At 38.2% G+C, this 22261-nt stretch overlaps 1 protein-coding gene across 2 annotated transcripts in view; it reads left to right on the top strand.

Annotated features, from left to right (window-relative positions):
- The first annotated feature begins 1145 nt into the window (after positions 1-1145).
- The window catches only part of aaas (achalasia, adrenocortical insufficiency, alacrimia), a 31834-nt gene continuing 10718 nt past the window's right edge, over positions 1146-22261 (top strand). Inside the window, exons 1-12 of one of the 2 annotated variants that reach the window (XM_073845220.1) lie at positions 1146-1212; positions 1351-1447; positions 2857-2984; positions 5344-5399; positions 5488-5579; positions 5657-5703; positions 5892-5990; positions 9138-9281; positions 11976-12096; positions 15147-15271; positions 15661-15721; positions 19013-19103. In XM_073845220.1, coding sequence (XP_073701321.1) covers positions 1352-1447; positions 2857-2984; positions 5344-5399; positions 5488-5579; positions 5657-5703; positions 5892-5990; positions 9138-9281; positions 11976-12096; positions 15147-15271; positions 15661-15721; positions 19013-19103 — 1060 coding nt within the window. In that variant the 5' untranslated portion in view covers positions 1146-1212; position 1351. Of the gene's footprint in view, positions 1243-1350; positions 1448-2856; positions 2985-5343; positions 5400-5487; positions 5580-5656; positions 5704-5891; positions 5991-9137; positions 9282-11975; positions 12097-15146; positions 15272-15660; positions 15722-19012; positions 19104-22261 lie in introns of both variants that reach the window. The other variant, XM_073845221.1, reaches the window with a different exon arrangement.

Below are 22261 nucleotides of genomic sequence, written 5' to 3'. Positions count from 1 at the left end.
GCGCTCAGTGTCTTCATCTGTCCCTACAAGATTAACACGGTACTCTTTTCACACATCAATTCATTAATCTCACAAACGATTAAAAAAAAATGAAAACTTTATTATAGTAAAACGTTTAAATTCTTACATTTAAATACTGAGGGCACTTCTCCATCACCACCTCCAGCCGCCATGTTTACACGTTCTCAAGCTCCTCCCTCCCGCGCGCAATGTGTTGTGGGCAATATTAGCCTTTAGAGTGTGCATCGATCCGCACTTCGAATTCCAACCGGAAGTAGTAGACCATCCGGGAATCTTTGGAATACTTTTTTAACCATACTACGATTTGGGACATACTAATTCTTTTTTCGAATACTATTTAGTACGGATAGTATGCGAATTGGGACGCAGCATATAAAGACAGTGCTAATGGGGAACAGCTGTGGTGCTAATGAGTGTGACAGGTGTGTGTGACAAGACAGGTGTACACAATTAGCGGAGTGGGGTGCGGGAGGATGGGAGACAGTGACCTCTGGTGGGGAAGGGAGACACCACAGCCCAGACACGTGACAATTATCTGTACATTTTTGTTCTGAAAGTGAACTTCTCCTTTAAGCCTAGTCCCAGACTAAAGTGTGAATTTGAGCTGTTTCAACTGAAAGAAATTTGCACTGACCGATCTTAAAATACAACAGTGCCTTTGTTTTGCCTCAAAATGCACACCAGTAATGTTTTTTTTTTTTCTAAGGCACGTTTATAAAAAATACTTGTGTTAAATGAACTATGGCCTAATCCTGTTTTAGGCTAAACCCTGTCTATGAAACTGGGCCATAGTGTTATTCTGTGTGCTGAGGTGATTGCCACTGAAACAGGAAGTCAGACTTTGAATGCATATCCTTTATTTATTTATTATTATTATTTTACAGATAACCCTTATTATAACATATTCATATTAACAGCCACACAACTTACATTTCCTTTAAATTTAAAGATGATAATCAATCTGCAAAAAATATAGTTACTACAGTTTTACTATAGTAACATCAAGGTTAAAACTAAAAATCAATAAAGTGACCATTATTCAGGATCATTTAGGACTTTTGTTATGAAATCGCGTTTGTCTTCTCCTGAGGTGTTTTGTCTCTCTGTGGTTTCCGTAAGTCAGAAGGCGCGCGTTCATCTGTGGAGCAGCAGTGAGTTTAGACAAGACGCTTATATTAATCTTATCAGAAGGTGAGAAACACGCAACAAAACACTTATCAGGTTAGAAGCTGATGTGTAAAGGGCATTTTAACTCTACTAAGTTTTTGCTAGTCGTGCGTGTTTGTGAAGTGTTTGCTAAACATAGAAGTGTTTGTGTGTGTTGTGTAGGATGTGTTCTCTCAGTCTGTTCCCGGTGCCGGTAACGGCTGGACACACGCTGTACGAGCACAACAATGAGCTGGTGCCCGGACATCCCATCAAACAGGTACATCTGCTGCCCCTCTGACAGCAACACACACTGGGAATACAGGGGAACACGAACAGAAAGTGTCGGTTTGACAGAGAAATGTCAACAAAGGCAACAGAACGCTTCTCCATTAACTCTAAACAGCGACATGATTGAACTAAAGCTTTAGTTCATTATTACTATGAGTCAAACACATCACCACACCTAATACATATACTGTCCACTTCAGCCGGACCTGCTTCTCCAGATTTGACCACTAAACAAAAACCAGTCAGTTAAACTCACTAAAATCAGTGTTGGGGAAAGCTAACGTTACTTGTAAAAGTAATGCATTACAATATTGAGTTACTCCCTAAAAAAGTAACTAATTATGTTTCTTAGTTACTTTTTATGGAAAGTAATGCGTTACGTTACTTTTGCGTTACTTTTTAAATCTGGGCAGGGCTTGCTTGTTTGTTTTTAATATAAAAAGTTGTATATTTGGCAAATGTAAAAGCCTTTTTACAGCAAAAGCCTTAGAGAAAAGTAAATTTATGTCTGTACAGTAGACCGCAGAAGAACAAATCAATGTTACAAATGTTAGATTATCTTGAGTAATTTTTGCTTATTAGTACGGATGAATTGAATCATCAAAGGTCGGCAGCAAAGACATCGGCTAATAAAATGGGATTAAATACATAAAGGATATTTGTGACCCTGGACCACAAAACCAGTCATAAGTGTAAATTTGTCGAAATTGAGATTCTTACGTCATCTGAAAGCTGAGTAAATAGCTTTCCATTGATATATTGTTTGTTAAAATAGGACAATGTTTGTCTGAGATACAACTATTTGAAAATCTGCAATCTGAGGGTGCAAAACAATCTAAATATTGAGAAAATCGCCTTAAAAGTTGTCCAAATGAAGTTCTTAGCAATGCATATGACTAATCAAAAATCAAGTTTTTATATATTTACGGTAGAAAATTTACAAAATATCTTCATGGAGCATGATCTTTACTTAATATCCTAATGATTTTTGGCATAAAAGAAAAATCGATCATTTTGACCCATACAATGTATTTTTGTCAATTAAAAAATAATGCCTTACTTTACCAGTTACTTGGAAAAAGTAATATTATTACGTAACTTGCGTTACTTGTGATGTGTTACCCCCAACACTGACTAACATTATGCTCTGTTGAGTTAGACATTGTCTTGTTGTCCTCACTGTACTGTCTGAACTTGAAAAGTGAAAGTGAACTTTATTCTAAGAAAACATTCACACACGCAATTGCATTATTTAGCTCTGTCTGCATCTGCAAATCATGCAAGGCACATTTCACCACTGTGTTAATATCAGAAACAAGATTATTATGTATGTCTGTGTTATGTAAATGTAGAGTTTCTGTGTGAAGTGTGATCTCGTTGTTGTTGTGTGTCCTGCAGCCGTATGATCTGCCCAGTCCTCAGTTCACCAGAGACACTCTGAAGGGTCACAGTCGTCCAGAGAGCAGCAGTAAATCAGCTTTTCTCGACCAGAGAGACACACTGTGGATGAGGAGCGCTGGAGCCTGGTGAGAACATCCACGACATTCTAATTTATTGAGATGCACCTGTATGTCATCAAAGCCTTCCCTATGGCTTCTGTATTATATTATATTGACATTTGAGTGCACCACTTTTTTTGTTTGTTTGTTTAGTTTGATCTAGTGGATCAGTTAGTGAAACTCAGTCAGCAGTCAGCTGGTCATAACAGTTAACAGCTAGAATGAACAGCTCGTCCCTCTGAAAAAATAATAGCATTTGTTAGCCACAGTTGTGTTAAAAACATTCCCATTTAGACTTAACATGCAACTGTTACTACAGCAAGACCCTGATTATTTTTAGCGGTGAAGAATTAGTCCACTTCCAGAACAAAAATGTCCAGATAATGTACTCACCCCCTTGTCATCCAAGATGTTCATGTCTTTCTTTCTTCAGTTGAAAACATTTTTTTTGAGGAAAACACTGCAAAAAATGCGTTTCTTACCTAGATTTTTGTCTTGTTTCCAGCCAAAATATCTAAACATTTTTGAATCAGGAAGCATTTACTAGACAATAAATATAAAGAAATTCTTTAATCAGAAAGGATTTTCTAGACAAGTAAAAATTATCTTCTTGTTTTCAGAAAAAAACAAGTTAAAATTAAGTGAGTTTTTGCTTAGAACAAGCAAAATAATTGCCAATGGGGAAAAAAAAAAAATCTTATTTCAAGCAGATAACTAGATTATTTAGCTTGTTTCAATAATTTTTCACTTATTTTTTTCTAAAAACAAGATAACTTCTTGATTTAACCCTCTGGGCCTCTTCGGTCATTTATGACCGAAACATTTTATGTTTTGAATTTTTTAAAATCGTAGCTTCATCAGAATGAGATGACACTTGGTGACTTTTGTTGCATTAGCTATGTGAGTACACAAAAAAATCAGTGACATGATTCGGATATGTTAAAGGGTCAAAAAAAATTTGTCACACTTGGCTCCTTCACGGTCAAAAATGACCGACATAGGAAATGAATGGGAAATACGAAAAAATATGATAATTCAGATGATCTTTTGGTAGTAAAAGCTACAAATCAGCCACTGTGCGGAAAAGAAGTGTTCAGCAAGCAAGGACTGACACTCTAAAATAACAAAAGTACAGAACTGACACAGACACACAGAAATAAGCAGAAAAATGCAAAACCTGATATTTATCCAATCAAAAAATATCTAAACCTTGCCAAAAGTAATCTTTTAGAATGTCTGAATATATTTCTAAATGCAAAGCCTATTAAAATGAACAAACAGTAAAAAAAAAACAATAGGAATCCCAAAGCCCCTGTATAAATGTATGTAGGGAGATACAGGAGGTTACATGACATTACAAAAGTTTTTATTTTTCATGCCACTAGATGGTGCAATTTTCACTTTAAAAAAATGGATTTTAAATGCTTTTACTCTATTTTAATGTGAAAAATAATCAATACATAATTAAATTAAAATATATAATATAAAATATAATTCTAGTGGGAAAAAATTGCTCATTAAAACTGTTTAAATATTGCATCGATTCATAAAAAATGCTCCAAACTCTAAATAATAATCACAAAATATTATTGAACAAAAATGTATTTAATTGATTTTCCTGAAGAAAAAAAAAAAGTTACTTTTTAAGGCTTCGGTCACTTTTGACCGCGAGGGAGCCAAGTATGACCCCTAAATGAGGAGGCCCAGAGGGTTACGAGTTTTTGATATTTTGGCTGGAAACAAGGGGGGGAAAAATCTAAGTAAGAAAAGCATTTTTTACAGTGAACATTTCAGGATTTTTGTCCATATAGTGGACTTCAATGTTGGCCACCGTATTGAAGGTTTAAATAGCAGTTATATTGTACCTTCAAAAGGCTCTACATGATCCCAGCTGAGGAAAAAGTATCTTATCTAGCAAAATGATAAATGCTTTTGAATAGCTCTGTCCCTTACACAAAGCTTTCGCATGGCTTCAGAAGACAGTGTCATGCACAAGTAATCTAGGCTGTTTTTATGACGCTCCCATGGTGTTTTCTGATCGTTCTGATTTTGAATCTGTTGAAGAACAAGCTCAGTATGTTCCCTGCTGGACTGAATCTTTTTTCCTAAAGTGTTTGTTCTTGACGCAGATCACAAAGTTAGTCTTAAACAGTAGGTTTCTGTTGAGCTTGTCTGCCTGTATTAATGCTGCGTATTTTGCTCATAACTTTTTCTGTTCGATGGCATCACATGCCAAGTGGGTGTTTTATATTCTTCCGTATTTGAAATATGATCCATCTGAATTCAAATGAACAGATGTAGGGTTTTGTTGATGAATTCATAATCGGACCAGTTGAGGTGTGATGAATTGATTGCAGTGTTATTAACGGATCTGCTCTGTTTTCAGGCGTGATGCAGGCCTGTACGGTCTGTTAGATGAAATCACTAACAGTGCAGAGGAAGGTATGGCATTTTCACACACTATAATCTCACAGCGTTCACGTGGCGTGTGCCGTCAGACGCGTTGAGCCGCTGTCTGCTTGTGTTTCAGTGCCCAGGTTCTTGGCCGTCGGATCTGCCTGTTTCTTGGCTCTGTTGAGATGGGCTTCTTCATTCCACGGCTCTCTGTTTCCACATCTGACTGTGAGTATGAGCCATCCTGTGTCCTGTCAGCATCACACTACAGTTACAATGAAGGTCTGTTTGTTTCTACTTCCTAGTTGAGCAGTGATGAGATGGTGGCAGAGTTTTCACAGATGCTGGATTGGTACGTCATGTTATCAGCCCTTCATTTCTACATAAACACTGTTCTTGGTTCTGAGACTAAAGCTTTATAATGAGAATAATAATAATGGGAGATCATCCCTGAGCTTCATGTCAGTTTCTGGTTTGTAGTCATTCTGGTTTGAATGCAGCACCAGCAGAAGCCGATGGTGTGTTTTGTGTCATTTTCAGGTCTGACAGCGCTATGAGAAGCTTCGCCTGGCATCCTCACACTGATAAGTTTGCAGTAGCCTTACTGGACGACTCCATCAAGATTTACAAATCTCACAGGTATTCAAGTAGACGCAAACACAAATCTTACATCAAATATCAAAAAGTACAAATTAAATATTATACTATTAATCAAAATTACTATTATAAATATATATATATATATTTTTTTTTTTACGCTGCAACTTTGTTATAATGCTTTAAATATTTTTTGGCACATCAATCTATATTGCACACCACATAATGACAAAGAAAAAAACACATTTTCATTACATAGCAAATTTATAGAAGAATAAATTAGCAGTATCAGGGCTGTATGCTTACTTTTCTTTTTAGGAGCACTTGTGCTTCTAATTTTCAAAATTTCAGGAGCACATTCTAAACAGTATTTAAAAAATATGAAAAAAAAAAAAAAACGTGCCTTTCTATTACGAGTTGATATTTGACTCCTTAAAGTGACTTACAGGGGAATTTTGTTTTTACCTTTGTAATGCCTTTCATGTAAAATTTCAAAAAACGTATATTTTTAAGCTTTTTAAAATTTCTAAATAAAACAACAGAATAAGAACAAGTAGAATAAGTTGAAATATGAATAAGTTACAGATCAAATTAGTACTAACAAAATTAATTTGTACTACAGAGGTGGTTTGTAGGTGTATTTTTATGTTTAATGAGGCTCAGAGGTGGCATGAGTGCAATCAGATTCATGTTTTAAATACATCATTTTAAATACAGAAATATTAAATGATTTAAATAACTGAAAGATACGTTAAAAACTTAATCAGACAATGTTGTGTTAAATCAATATCTCACTTACAAACTTTCTTAAAATTATTAAAAACTGTCACTCCTCTTAGTTCATTGTGATCTCATAAAGTTCCATTGTAATCAACTCAGCTCTCAACACGGCACAATCAGTCGCTTATTTACACTCTCTCTACATTTTGTTTATGAAAGGATTCATGAGATATGTCTGTGATTCATTACTCAATGTTGCAAAAACACGTAGAAACCTCTCTTGATATTAATTATGAAACATTAGTTTTTAATGTCCACTGAGGAAAGCGTTATCTTTATCATAACATTAGTATCCTTATTATCATCTGTTAAGGATGATTTCTGATGACAGTGCATTTGTGAGCTGCATCAAGCTGTTGTTGAAACTAAAAATAACTTCCCTTTTGAATTTTTGCAGTATAAAAGTCTTTACTGATGACTAGTAAAAGTCTCTTATGGCCACCTAATGGTGGAACAATGTACCTAAAGCCACCATCACGAACACACGCACCGTTTCTTAATACTAAACACTTTTAAATACTACTATTTATGTAAAATATTATTTATTGAATAACAATATATAAATATATAACAATATAACAATATATAAACAACTACAACAACCATCATAAAAGATTGCTAGAGAATACAGTCAAACATACAAAGGCAGCGCTCTAATATACAGCATTGAATTTACATAAACATGATGAGATTTTGCCAAAACTATATTCTGGAACAGATTGTAGTTTAATAAGACCAAAGACTACCTGTTAGATTTACCCGAAACAAATTATATCTCATGGTTAACCATTATAGAGACATCAGAGCCAGCGGTAAATACCAGAAGAGACGTCTTTGGCAGATTCATGAACACTAAACTGACAATCTGCAGCTCACATGTCCAAAAACAAAAATGACAACGCAAAAAACCTTGCCTAAAAACCTTAAAACTACATTCATGACCCAAGAACAGTGATATTTATAAAATGATACTGGCTTCCTTCGCCAGCTGAAGAAGTTCAACCTACCACAGGATTTGCTGAGACAGTTCTACTCAGCCGTCATCGAGTCTGTTCTGTGCACATCAATAACTGTCTGGTTTGGCTCAGCTACAAAATCAGACATCAGAAGATTGCAGGGAATGGTTCGGTCTGCTGAGAGGATTATTGGTGCTCCCCTGCCCACCCTTCAAGAACTGTACACATCCAGAGTGAGGAAAAGAGCTCAGAAAATCACTCTGGACCCCTCACATCCAAGCCATCCTCTCTTTGAACTCTTACCATCCAAATATCAGGACTACCAGACGCATGAACAGTTTTTTCCCCCAGGCAATCCACCTTATGAACAGTTAAAATGTTCCTCCCATTGTGCAAAAATGTGTGGAATAATCTGACTTTTTCTACTGCTACCACCTCCACCCTAACACATCCCTGTATTCCATCCTATCACCTATAGCACAACTGTACATACATATTTATTGTCAATTTTTACAAATTATTATTATTATTTTCTATTTTTATTTTTTGGTCTATTTATGCTTACATATGTGTATTTTTTCTTATTCTCTTATTTTTATTGTCTGTGCGTCTCTGTGTACTCTGTGCATTGACATAAGTATGCAGACCTATGTCTGTGAAACTAGAAATGTAGCTAATGTGGATCTCGTTTCTCTAGACGATGTTTGAGATGTTTCTGCACTGCAGATGTGGTTAACATGTTACAAACTCGGTTGACTGGGACACAGACCTGTTCATAAAAGGTCTAACAGCTTTAGATGCATTTTAGCAAAAAATAGTCAATGAAGTCAAAGCAACTGCCTGCAGAGCTCAGAGACAGATCTGGAGAAAACCACAAGAAACACTTCTGCTGCATTGAAGATTCCCAAGAGCACAGTGGCCTACTAATGGAAGAAGACCGGAACGAGCAGGACTTTTCCTAGAGCTGGAGAGACATCCAGACCGAACCATCCGTCGCTCTATCGGTCTATCAGTCACTCTAGTTGAGCTCCAGAGATCACGTGTGGCCACAGGAGAAACATCAGTGCAGCAAACGGATCTGTGCTTCATGGCAAAGTGAAGCACAGAAGTGAATTGAAAATTGCAACCTATGTTTTAGGATCCAAATTGAGTAAAAACTATTTACGTTGACCTTGTACCTGGAATTCAAACTGAACTTCTTTAGTAGTCTCAGTCTAGAATACATTCACTCTGGTGCACAATTATTTGGTGAAAACTTCACTTGCAAAAGATAAAGCCTTGAGCTTTTATTTTGACGGAAGGCTGCGATTTCAATAGAATTGCAAACGCTTCTCGTTACAAATCTGATAAAATGCTGTCATCCTCTGTCCATTTAGATGTAAATTTTAAAGTGAATAATTGCAGTTTCAGTATGAAGGCGAATCAGTGTTTGTTATTGCTTGTTTTCCTGCAGTTCGACGACGCCGACGCTGAAGCACCGCTGTCAGAGGTCAGTGTGCGCTCTGCAGTGGAAGCCTCTGTGCGGCTCTGCTCTGGCTGTGGCGTGTCAGTCGTGTCTGCTCATATGGCATGTGGACCCCACCTCGCTCTCCACCAGGTACGGCAGACCATATGAGAGTGTTTCCCTCCATCATGTTACTTTCATTTGAATAGCACACCACACAGGCATAATGGGTGAATAAGTCAGATATTATTGCTACTCAACACAACAGGTATCAAATGTCTAAGTTTAGGGTGTGATAGACCACAGAGCATGTCAGGTATTTCACTGCAATCAGTTTGAAGCCAGCAAGTCAACTGTTCTCCTTAGAAGTCCTGAAGACGACCCGTTCCCACCAGTCAGCGCTCTGTTCATAGGTCCAAGCCTCTCGATTAACTGTGACAGTGTTACACAGTGCATATGTTGCTAACAGGCCCTGACCCTAAGGATTTTTACTACTGGTCCTGTCAGACAAGCTGTTCCCATTTTTAGTTGCTCTGCCAAAGTCTCTGCTGTAGAGCGATGGCCTCTCTGAGAGTGTCACCTTTTAACTACACTCTGCCCAATCAAACTGTCCAGTGCTCAGTGCTTCTGAATGTGAAATCATCCAACTGGAGCTCCTTTTGTAAGCATAAATACATAGAGGTGGTAATAGTCATATTTCAGTCATCAGACATCTCTGTGTTTATTTTGACGGCGGTCATCCATGAAGAAATCTCTCCAGGCATCTGGCCTGAAGTGAAATATTATGAGCACTGTGTGTGAAGTTTCCATTTCCATCACTGCACTTGGAAAGCTTGTGTTGAATGAATAGCTCAGGCTTTTGCAGTGGTGGTGTTTGCATGCTGACATGTCGAAGCACTGCTACTTCAGAAGCTTGCAAAGCCTGAGGGAGAGTCATGAAGGGCTCCTTTTAGGCTGAAACTAGACTTGCCATAAAAGTCAAACCACTGGTGGGACACTAGGTGGTGCCATGGGGTCATTTTTGTTGCAAGATAGTCTTCACAATAAAGGAAGGCATTTTGAGTCAAACTTGATTTTCTATTTAAATTAATTCAGTTAAAATGTTTATTTTCTCTTAAAGCTAATATCTAATAGTTCATTGCTGTTCTGTTTGCTAAGCTATGGTATTTAAAGTGCTTTTTTTAATAGACACTGTTGCAGTATAATTTATATATTTTTTTTAAAGTCTATAATCTTTTACCCAGTGTAACATTTTACACTGGTTGCAAGCCTTTATGTAAATGATCTGAGGCTCTTGAATAGTGAAAAACTGAATGAAGCTGTTTTTATGACACGCATGCAGTATAAATAGGTGAATATTACTTTTACATGCAACATCTGTGTGCTACTGAGATCCCAGTGCTGTGTTGATGAGACTCTCTGTGTGTGCCTGTAATTCTCCTCATTCATGCATCTCAGTTCGGTGGACCAGATTTTTATTGGCAAACACGCTAAGCCATCATACTCTCTATGTGCTTTTATCGTGAGCTTTGTTGTTGAGGTTTGTTTAAGGTAATTGCAGATTCCAACTGAAAAAGTCTCGACTTTTCCTGGAAACTCTTCGCTCTTACTTACTGACTACATTAAAGGAACACTCCACTTTTTTGGAAATGGGCTCATTCTCCAACTCCCCCCGAGTTAATAAGTTGCGTTTTACCGTTTTGAAATCCATTCGGCCGTTTTCCTGTTCTGGCGATATCACTTTTAGCATAGCTTAGCATAGATCATTGAATCCTATGAGACCAATAGCATCACGTTCAAAAATGACCAACAAGTTCCGGTATTTGTCCTGTTTAAAACTTGTCTTTTCTGTAGTTATATCGTGTACTAATACTGGCGGAAAATGTAAAGCTGCGATTTTCTAGGCCGATAAGATTAGGAACTACACCCCCATTACGGCGTAATAGTCAAGGAAGTTTGCTGCTGAAGCAGGTGCAGTAATATCACGCAGCACATGTGCAAATGCTAACTTCGTCACATTGGAAGTTACCTAGCTGGGAAGTAATTTCAGGCGCTCCGTGATATTACTGCGCCTGCCGCGTCCATATTATGGCAGCAAACTTCCTTGATTATTACACCGGAATAGGAGTGCAGCTTTACATTTTCCGCCAGTCTTAGTATGCTAAGCTATGCTAAAAGTGATATCGCCAGAACAGGAGAATGGCTGAATGGATTTTAAAACGGTAAAACTCAACTTATTAAAGGGATAGTTCACCCAAAAATGAAAATTTGATGTTTATCTGCTTACCCCCAGGGCATCCAAGATGTAGGTGACTTTGTTTCCTCAGCAGAACACAAACGAAGATTTTTAACGGAAACCGGTGCAGTCTGCCAGCCAAATAATGGCAGTGGCTGGGCGCCAGACCTTTAAAAGTAAACACAAACACGCACAGACAAATCCAAATTACACCCTGCGGCTCGTGATGATACATTGATGTCCTAAGACACGAAATGATCGTTTTTTGCGAGAAACTAAACAGTATTTATATCATTTTTTACCTTTGATACACAGCCACGTCCATCTGTCCTGAGCATGAGCTCATTATCCGGCTCGTTACATGTGTGCGCGCTCTACTTTTTGAACTTGCATCACCAGTCGACACTATCCTGCTAGGGTTGTCTATAGAGCCAGCAGCATTTAGTGAAACGCTGCAGGTCACGTCATTTCAACATAGTGAAATAATGCAATGTTTTAATAGAAGGAACAATAAAGCATGAGCTTCAAACAGAAAAATCTGTTTACATATAAGCAGCAGTCTGAACAGAAAGCAGGAGAAACGATGGGTTGACCGAGTCTCTTTCTCTCAGGCCATCGTCCGGCTGTGCGCAGGTCTTGTCTCATCCGGGTCATTCTCCCATCACATCCATCGCTTGGTCACCAACCGGCTCTCTGCTCGTGTCTGCATCTCCTGTGGACACATCCATGATGGTACGTTATCCTGCTCGGTGTAAACATGTATATTAACATATGCATGGGTGATTGTTTAACATATAAACAGATCTGATACTTTAGTTTGTGCTGATATATGTGTGACTAAGAGGAATTATGTGATTCTCAAACCTATGTTTAGGATGTTTCCAGAGTTATGAGCTGAAGCGTAGATGGCCTTACTGTAGTGCCACCTAGTGTCAGACAGATGTGTGTCTGTGCATGTTTGGGACCATCCTGCTATGTTTAGGCTTATTTGGATATATATAATCTACAACAAGTCTTTTTCTTAAAGGGGTCATCGGATGCCCATTTTACACAAGTTGATATGATTCTTTAGTAGGGTTGGGCATCGTTTTGATTTGAACGATTCCGATTCTTCCTTTCGATTTTGGTTCTTTTCGATTCTCAATTCCGATTCTTTGTGGGCTGGAGTCAAAACATGTCACAGGCTCATTTGATTTCACAGAGGATAATTTTATTTTGATTCAATATGAGTTTTAGTTTTAGGAGCTGCAGCCCATGTAGGAGAAAATTATGGAGCTTTGATTATGGACTATAAAAACGCTGATTACCTCGCAAAAACGCGACATCATGCGTCCTGTTCCGTGCTCCAGCACGGTTAGCGCTCACACTGCATGCGAACCGCGCCCGAGTCCAACTGAACCGTGCTCTGGCCCACTTCTTCCAAGCGGGCCAGGGCCGGCTAATCGAGCCGCGCCCGGGCACAGTTCGGAGCACTCACACTAGTCAAACGAACCGCGCTTTGGTGGTCAAACGCACTCGGGCGCGGTTCAAACTGCCTAGTGTGAGTATACCCTTAGTGTGAAATAAAGCCACACTTTTGAGCGCCGCTTACCGTGCTCCATAGCTGCAACTGAACAAGCGCGCGGCAAGCACTTCCGGAAATACAGTGGCCACAATGGAAACCAAAACTTGCGTGTTTGGAACCGATGATTGGAATCGAAAACAAATTTTATAAACAATTCCAATGGCATCATTATTTTTTTAACGGTTCCAAGTTGGAACCGGTTCTCGATGCCCAACCCTATTCTTTAGGGTCTTAAAGGTTGTATCAGCGATTTCTAGCGTAAAACATAAAGTGTCAATTTCAGCTGACCTTTCTTCACGATCCGCTCGCTGCCTGCCCCATAAATTGTCTGTGAAAAAACCGCGTCTCTCTGGTCAGCCTAGGGTCCGAGATATGCCAAAAAAACAATCAGCGCTATCAACACACCACACAAAAACAAACAGTGTTCCAACCAATCAGCGTCAGGGGTTTGCTGTTGTGGACTTTCCTACTGGTGCAGGGATGTGAGGGAGGCGGAGCGAAAGTCCACAACACCAAACCCCTGACGCTGATTGGTTGGAACACTGTTTGTTTTTGTGTGGAAAGGTTGGTAGTACCGATTGTTTTTTTGGCATATCTCGGACCCTAGGCTGACCAGAGAGACGCGGTTTTTTCACAGACAATTTATGGGGCAGGCAGCGAGCGGATCGTGAAGAAAGGTCAGCTGAATTTAACACTTTATGTTTTAGGCTAGAAATCGCTGATACAACCTTTAATGAAAAGTCTGTAACATACTTTGGTTAAAATTTCTCAATGGAAGTGTAGAACAGCACCCTTTTCACCTTGTCAAAACCAGCTGTGTTCACAGTGAGCTGTTTCGGTGCATGACTCTTTAAATGCTGATTATCTCCGCCCCTCTCTTCCATGGGGTGACGAGCCGTTCTCTGGGTGTAAACTTTAACCACAGAACTTGCTAACTAGCACAATATTAGGAAAGGCGATTTGCAAAGATTCTTCTGTAGATGAACGCATTTAGTTAGATCAGCATTCCCTTCAATAGCAAAAGTAATCCTCTGCATCTTTAGCGGCTCAGATGTCGGGAGTAAATGACGACTGCTATGTTGATTATTACATCCAACCTCAGTCGCTTGGGAAACATTCTTGTCTAGCCTGCTGTGGCGTCAAAACAGTGGTGGACAATTTACAGCTCACTCAGTGTCAATGAACAATAATGGCAGGAGTCTGTGCAGAACGACGTCACTCTGCCAGGAAGCTTTGAACGACTTGATCTGAGAAAGTGGTTATGATTTGTAGGGATTAAAAAAAGAAGCACTGGGTGGATTTTTATCATTATAGGATGGCTTGTACATACACTGCCAACACACATTTATGGTCAAGTAACATGTAAAAGTGAATTTTTCACCTGATGACCCCTTTAAGGAAAAAACTCAGCTAATGCTTTGAACTGTACAGGGAACTCTTTCAGTTGGTGCTTTCATGTTAACGGTTAAAATTGACAACAGAGCCCAAGTTAATTTTTCATAAGAAACAAAGTCTCAGCTTTAAAATTTGGTCACTTTTATAACTTCAATTCAATCAATAAATTCTTTGTGGCTGTTTAATGGCTATAGTGAAGCAATCATCTCTTCCTCTTTACTATGAGTCACAGCAGGAAATAAACATGAATGAACATCTGAAATCAGTCGTGTAATCAATCAAATCAGTGTTTCAACCACAAAAATATTTTAGTAAAACAGCTTGAGAATATGAATGTCACGTTAACTTTAGGACAGACATTAAATAACCATAGCTTGATGTGCCTTATATTACATATTGTTTTTTTACTTTGTTGATGTGAAATGTACACCAGATTATAGAGTGAGGCTTGTATCTAAAAAAAAAAAAAGTTTATTATTGAACGGCTGATAATGCATTAAATACAAATCACAAATTTCTTGCTGAACTTTGGTTGGAGTGAATAGGCATCTTCTAAAGTCTTCCAAGTTTCATCTTCTTCTGTTTATTTGCAGGATTAAATTAGACTTTGAATTCCTGTTATCAGTGTGGTCTCAGACTGCTAGACCTCACAGACTATATACAGTATTAGCTGTGAAGGAAAACAATGCTCAGTGTTTTTTTTTGGTGAGATTAAAATGTGAATTGTGGTTTATGTCGTAACTGAGGTTTAACAATGAAACGCTTTATTTTTTGAGAAGGTGTTGTTTTTTTTGTAATGCTTGTGAATGTTGTTGTGTGGAAGGTGTGGGATGTGGCAGCAGAGAGCTGTGTGCCGCTGCAGCGGGTGGGTGGTGGCGGCGTCACGTATCTCTCATGGTCTCCAGACGGCAGTCGACTGCTGGCAGCCACACCATCTGCTCTTTTCAGGTACGCTCACGTGATCCATTTAAAACACAAGTGTGCAGACATGTGTTGACGTCATAGTTTCTGAGTACAAATGCTCCATCACACCACAGAAGCAAACAGCAAACAGTGCTAATATACACTCACAATGTGCTGTTGTACTTCTGAAAAATCATGATCTTAACCTTTAACTCTATAATTCAATCTCAGATGGCCAGACAGTGATGATACATTCCACAAATAATTTTAATCTGACTGAAATTTTTACTGTGTTAAATATAGGTATGCTTCAGTTTGATATGCAGGTTCCAGTTATTAGGGTGTGTGTGTGTGTGTGTGTGTGTGTGTGTGTGTGTGTGTGTGTGTGTGTGTGTGTGTGTGTGTGTGTGTGTGTGTGTGTGTGTGTGTTGAAGGGTTTGGGAGACGCGCATGTGGACATGTGAGAGATGGCCGTGTCTGAAAGGCAGCTGTCAGGTAAGAAAACGCCTGGAATTTGTGTACAGTGCTGTTCACACCAGTGACAATAACTGTAAAGTTTTAATAATGAGTCTAATTTTACGAGAACAGTGAAGTTCACACCAAGGTTATAATAGTTTTGGATTTTTCATTAGTTATTCATTTCGTTTTGACTTTTTGTTTTCAAATTCAGTTAGTTTTAATTAGTTTTAGAGGCAGATTTACTAGTTTTTATTAGTTTTTATACTTTGAAATTGCTTAGTTTTAATTTAGTTTTAATTAGTTAGTGTTAGTTTTAGTTTTTTTTTAATTAAATTAGGATAAATTAGGATATTTGTCAGGTGCATGATTCGCGGACAGACTATTGACACGTGACATCACAGACTACGTGGTGCCGTACGGGTAAAACACCTGGAATAAAACAGGCAATGTGAAGTAGCCTAAATAGATTGTTATTTCAACCCAAAAGGCTTATGTTGTAATAGTGGCGGCCCCCAAAGGTAAATTTAATCAACTTAGGGTTGTACTTAATAGTGCTGTTCGGGCACCAGACAAGGCAAAGATTCCAAATTTTGCCAAATAAAAAAAATAATACACAACACAAACATCAGAAGAAGGAAAGAATGAAGTGGAAAACAATATATTTACTTTTTTTTTTTTTTCGTTTTCACAGCATTAATAAAATAAAATAAAATAAAATAAAAACATTAATTCATTGAGAAAAAGGATTTTCACTTGCTCAATTCAAAAAGTCCAATAGAAAGTGAAACCATAAAAAAGAAATGTCCTCCTACTAAAAAAGACAAAAAGTGTCTGTTTCGTTTTTAACTCAACTGGAAACTGTCTTAAAGTTCACCGTTTTCACACATCACAAGACAAAAATCAAAAATGAGAAAATAAATTTAGGTTCGATCAGTTTGCAGTGTGTGTTGTGTGAGTGCGTTTTTTTCCTTCCGCTCACTCCCAGACTTCCGTTTTAATTAGTGGGCAAGGTGCAAACGCTGGTATAGATTTGGATCCATATCGCCACAATGTATTTACAAAGACGAAAACGAAGGACGTTTTTGCTATAATATTAGTTAGTTTAAGTTCGTTTTGTATACACACAAAACAGTTTAGGTTAGTTTTCGTTTTTTTTTTTAAAGTCTCGTTTTTATTTTTATTTCAGTTAACGAAAATGCTTTTTCAATTCTAGTTTTAGTTTTTTCGTTAACTATAATAACCTTGGTTCACACCACAACGAAAACGACACAGAGGAATGATTTTGTTGAAATTACGATAAAAGCAATCAGTTGACAGCCAATCAGAATCCATGTGTCTCCACTATTTAAAGTGGCAGACAGCATAAATACAGCACACGTTTAGTCTGGTGCTAATATAATGCTGATATAGTCAACACTGTCTTTATAGTAGTTCTGTCAAATGATTAATTACGATTAATCGTGATTAATCGGTTGACGGCACTATTTTATAGTTAATGTTCTTTGTGTAAAAGGGGCCTAAGAGGCCCTGAAAAGTAATTGTAAAGTGTTAACACCATGTCCTGTGATTTTTAGAGCAGTAGCTAAAAAAAAGTAGGGCTGTTGCGATTCGTCGATTCTACTCAACTATTTGTTTTCAAAAAATCCCCAATTTCATTTTCCCTGTGTCGAATAACCGGCAAAATATGATGGACGAGAAGCCACGAAGCGCATTATTAGACTGTTTTCCAAGGCTGCATTATATATTTATAGTCGTAATTAAGCGTAATTGTGAATTCACAAACGCTATGATTCAGTTAAAAAAATATATTAAACCTGCGTCGTATATATGTGCGTCTCACAGCAGCTCCATTCACAGTATGCTGTTCCACAGTAACTGTTATCGTTTACATGCAGTGGAGTAGAGGTCTTCACGGGTCCAAAAATTCATACCCGAACCCCGAAGAGACCCGTAAATGTCCTGGACGGAACCGACCCGGACCCGTGTTTTATTTTAAAGTGGGACCCGAACCCGTGGAGACCCGAAAAATACCTTAAATGTACTAGTTGGACCCGAACCCGGCACATATTGCACAGAAAACTGCTATTAACTATAAATAAGTTGCGAAGGAAAAAAAAAACTTTTTGGCGTAAACTACTGTTAGTAGCGTTGCATACAGACCTCCTTCAGTACATTTACATGTTAGGCTGTTCTTCTCTCCTGCCGACAGAAAGACCCTTTTTAATCCACTATTCCAGCTTTAATAGTTACTTTAGGGCAGGCTACTCGCGGCCACGGTCGGTGACGAATGACTAATGCAATACTTTTTTTTTTTCTCTAAGTCAACTTCGACCGTTGTGTTTACCCTTTTGAACTACAATAACGATACTTTTGCAGATTGTAATAAAGACTCGGCACAATTGTTTAATTTATTAATGAATTTATTATTAATTTATTATTAATCATTTTTTTCCAAAAAGGCACAGAACAATGAATGCGGTAAACTTTACAGCGTGCGTCTTCAATAACAGTATCTTCTTCAGTAAGATAAAGCAATACAAAACATATGTTTAGGGCTCCACCTACGGCACCCACTGGTCATCTTATGAAACTTAAAGGAGGAATTCGCACGTATAGCACGAGGCAGCTTGATAGCGTAAATAGCTTATTCTGAAAAGAGTGTATTTTTTCCACCGTATTTTCTATCATTACTGTGCTCTCTGAGCCGAGCCTGACCAAAAAATTTAAATATAACAAGATACGGTTCTTCCGTATTATTATAAACGTAAGAAAGAATGCAGTGTGTACTATGGCAGAGTAAAAGCAAAGTCCCTTTAAGGCCTTAAGGGTATTCTATAGTCTTTGGCAGAGTTTCTTTATGGCTCTGGTCTTTGGTAAAAGTCGCCAGCTCTGGCTGTAACCTACTGTGCGTTAATAACCACATGAAGCCGGTCACCTTTAACGAAAGGGGTTATTATTTAAAAGAAAGAAACAACAAAAACTGCTGTAGCAGTGTACAAATGCATATACCTCATTGTCATCTAGACTATATTTGTCTTTAAATTAAAAAAGAAATTTACCCCCTTAATATTGTGGCAGTTTTTTTCTGTGGTATCAAAAAAAATTTCGAATATCGATATTTTTCAAGGTATCGTATCGGAGTTAGAAATTCCAGTATCGTGACAACACTAATTGTAAGTCACTTTGGATAAACGAGTCTGCCAAAAGAATACATGTAAATGAAAGATTATCACACCTGCAAGCATTATTTTTGGAAACTGTCATTCATGTAACTAATGGAAATGACTCGCAGTGTTTTTCCTGTGTTTGTGTGTGTGATGGTGTCAGTCGGCCTGCTGGAGTCCTGACGGTGGCTGTCTGCTGTTGAGTATTCAGGGAGAGAGGGTCATCTATGCGCTCACCTTCTCTGATCTCACAGGTACCAGCAACAGCACATACGCTCCCCTGATTATCTGTGTCTCCTGAAAACCATCTTCATCAGTTATTTTGATTCTATAGGCTGTGAACCTGATTCACCTTGATTATATATTATATTATAATTCTCTGTTCAATTCAAAAGAGATTTACGCAATTTCAGAATCATTTGATTCTCAATGAAATTTGATTAGAAATTATAAAATCAGTGGTTATTTGAAATGGTTAGGGATTCTCCACATTTTTACGCCATTCGCTTCCAGTGTACAGTAGATGTTGTAACACCCAGTTTACCAGAGATGCTCAAACCTGTTCCTGGAGGGCCACTTGTTCCAGTCATGACGGATAGATCGTATTTAGGAGTTGAGTGCTTGTCAATGGCTGCATCCATTGCATCCTCCATGTTTTCTAAAGACAGTAGGCGTGTTTCCGTTACAGATTTGCGCAAAACTTTGGCGATATTTTATAAATGTAGATTAAAAAGTATTGCGAAACTACAGTGTTTCCATTAACCAATGTTATGCGACTAGTCTAGCGATAAGTCATGGCAATGGATTTTTGTGGGATTTTAGCTATATTTAATCGAATGTGACCCGCATTGCTGTTTTGCGAAATATTCCTGTTTCGAATTGCCTGAAAAACCACCTCATGTGAGCATAAAAACTGTGTTGCGATATATGGGAGTGGGAAACGCAGCTAGTGACTATTGACTGTAAAAGATTATTACCTACAAAATCCATCTACAAAGTAGAATAGTCTTATACAATAATGATATAAAGTATAACAACTCAGTTTACAACACAAATTAAAAACAGAAAAAAGCAAAAACACATTGAAGCCAGTTATTTATTAAAGGGGTCATCGGATGTAGTGTTGTTTTTGGCGGTCGGATTTAATTTTAGTTTTAGTCTAGTCTTTGTGTGAAGCTGTCATTTTAGTTTTTATTTGTTTTAGTCACGTTCACACTCTTTTTAGTTGAGTCAAGTTTTAGTCGACTACAAATCTGAGCATTTTAGTCTTATTTTAGTCAGAATTACCCATGACTATTTTAGTCTAGTTTTAGATGAAGAAAATTGTATTTTAGTCTCTTTTTAGTAATACAATTTTATTTAACCCAGTCAGTATAGTATAAGTACCTAGTAGTACAGACGAAACCAAAGTTTTCTTTTAGCCAAACCCATTTCAAACAAGGTTGTCTTATTATACTATTGTTACCTTATAAGCTCAAGAATACATCCAGTCCAGACACGAAAGATGCTCTAATTTGAATTTACAACATTTATTTTACCAACCAAACATGTTAGAAGTACACACACATAGATTGAAATAAAATGAATAAAATAGCATCACATGACAATGCCAGAAAAAAATACATTCAAGTTTAACAAAGAGAAACAAGCTGTTTGGATGCTCGAGCTACAATAACATACTAAAATTTAGTGACGTGACGTTCGACACCGGAGCTTCAAAGCTTGTATCAAAAAACCAAACATCTCCCAGTGAACCACTGTACAGGAGCTTGATTCGTTTTGCCATAACCCTGAGACCTGTGACGTCTGAAACTTTGATTCAAATAACACAAACCCCTTGCGTAATTTTTGTTGATGAAAGCAACACTAATCGTATGCCCATTTTCCACAAGTTGATATGATTCTTTAGGGTCTTAATGAGAAGGCTGTAACATACTTTGGTTAAAATTTCTCAATGGTAGTGTAAAAGACACTCACCTTGTCAAAATCAGCCCTTTTTAGAGCGAGCTATTCTGTTGCATGTTCCTTTAAATGCTAAAGAGCTCTGCTCGCCCCGCCCCTCTCTGATGTGGGATTATGAGCCGTAATGTTTACTTTAGCCGCATTTAGCCGCGAAACTTGCCAACAAGCACATTATTAAGAAAGGCCATTTGCAAAGATGCATAAACTCTTATACTCACTTCTGGTGTGGGTGAAGCTGCATCAGGAATGATTCACACGAACATAGATGCATTTTTAGATCGGGATTGGCGTTTTCCTTTTAAAATCTAAAACTATGTCGGGAGTAAATGACAACTGCTGTGTTCATTATTACATCCAACAACACAACACCTCAATCGCTCAATCTGAGACATTCTTGTCTTCCTCTGCCCCTGAGTCACACGATGGCGATCGGAGTCGGACTGTTTGAGCTCGGTGAGGGCGGGGCTAAGGAAAGGTGCTCATGTCAATCAACTGTCGTGGGAGGGGCCTCTGTCGGTGTGTTGTAGGTTGGTAGTGTACACAAATTGCCAACACACATTAATGTTCACACAACATGTAAAAGCGAGTTTTGCATCCGACGACCCCTTATTTTGTAGACGTAGAGTTTGTAGAGTGACTGACATCACAATTATGATTTGTCAACTTGTAAATATGAATTTCCCAGGGGGACTTGAATGCACAAACTGTCCTGCAGAGTTTAGCTCCAACCCTAATGAAATACACATAAAGCATCAAATCAAGCTCTGCAGACTCACTCCGGGGCCGGGGGGAAATGTTTTATAAGTATCATAAATATAGTCTGTATGATTCACGCAAGTTCCCTGAAGTCAGGATCAGAGTTATTTTCTGCAATCTTCCCACATCTCATCTGCACTTCGGCGTGGTGCGTCACATTCACTCATAAGACATCGGTATCAAACTTGTCGCAGTGCATCTTGGCGTGCCAGGTTTGAACATGCAGCAGACTCTGAATCTCCAGCTTCAGCACAAAACAGACGAACTCTGACCCTGCTCTCAGTGCGATAGTTTCTCTCTTAGCTAGCTAGAATCAATTTCATGCAAATGCAAAGGCTTTGAAAACTTTGCTATCATACAGATCTGGCCATTTAAAATGCGCGCGGGAAGTAAAGTGGTCTCGCGTGACGCCGGTGTATTCCAAGGGAACACGGAAAATACAATGACATAGGAAAGACATGATCAGTAGGGGGCAGTCATGTAAAGCACTGAACTGAAGCGGCAGCAAACATCGCTCTAAGCCCGAATGACTCGTTTGTACGGTGACCTGGAGAGGACATCTTCTTCGGACATTATTCGTTTATATTCGTTAATTTTCCTATCATTTCGATCTCTTTTAACATTCAGAATCGAAATGATAAATGCTGACATGCCATTAAAGCTTTGATTAAGCTACATGGCTGAGATTTTTACT

This window comes from Garra rufa, chromosome 8 (assembly GCF_049309525.1).
Source record: "Garra rufa chromosome 8, GarRuf1.0, whole genome shotgun sequence".
NCBI lineage: Eukaryota > Metazoa > Chordata > Actinopteri > Cypriniformes > Cyprinidae > Garra > Garra rufa.
This window is presented reverse-complemented; position numbering and strand designations above follow the sequence as displayed.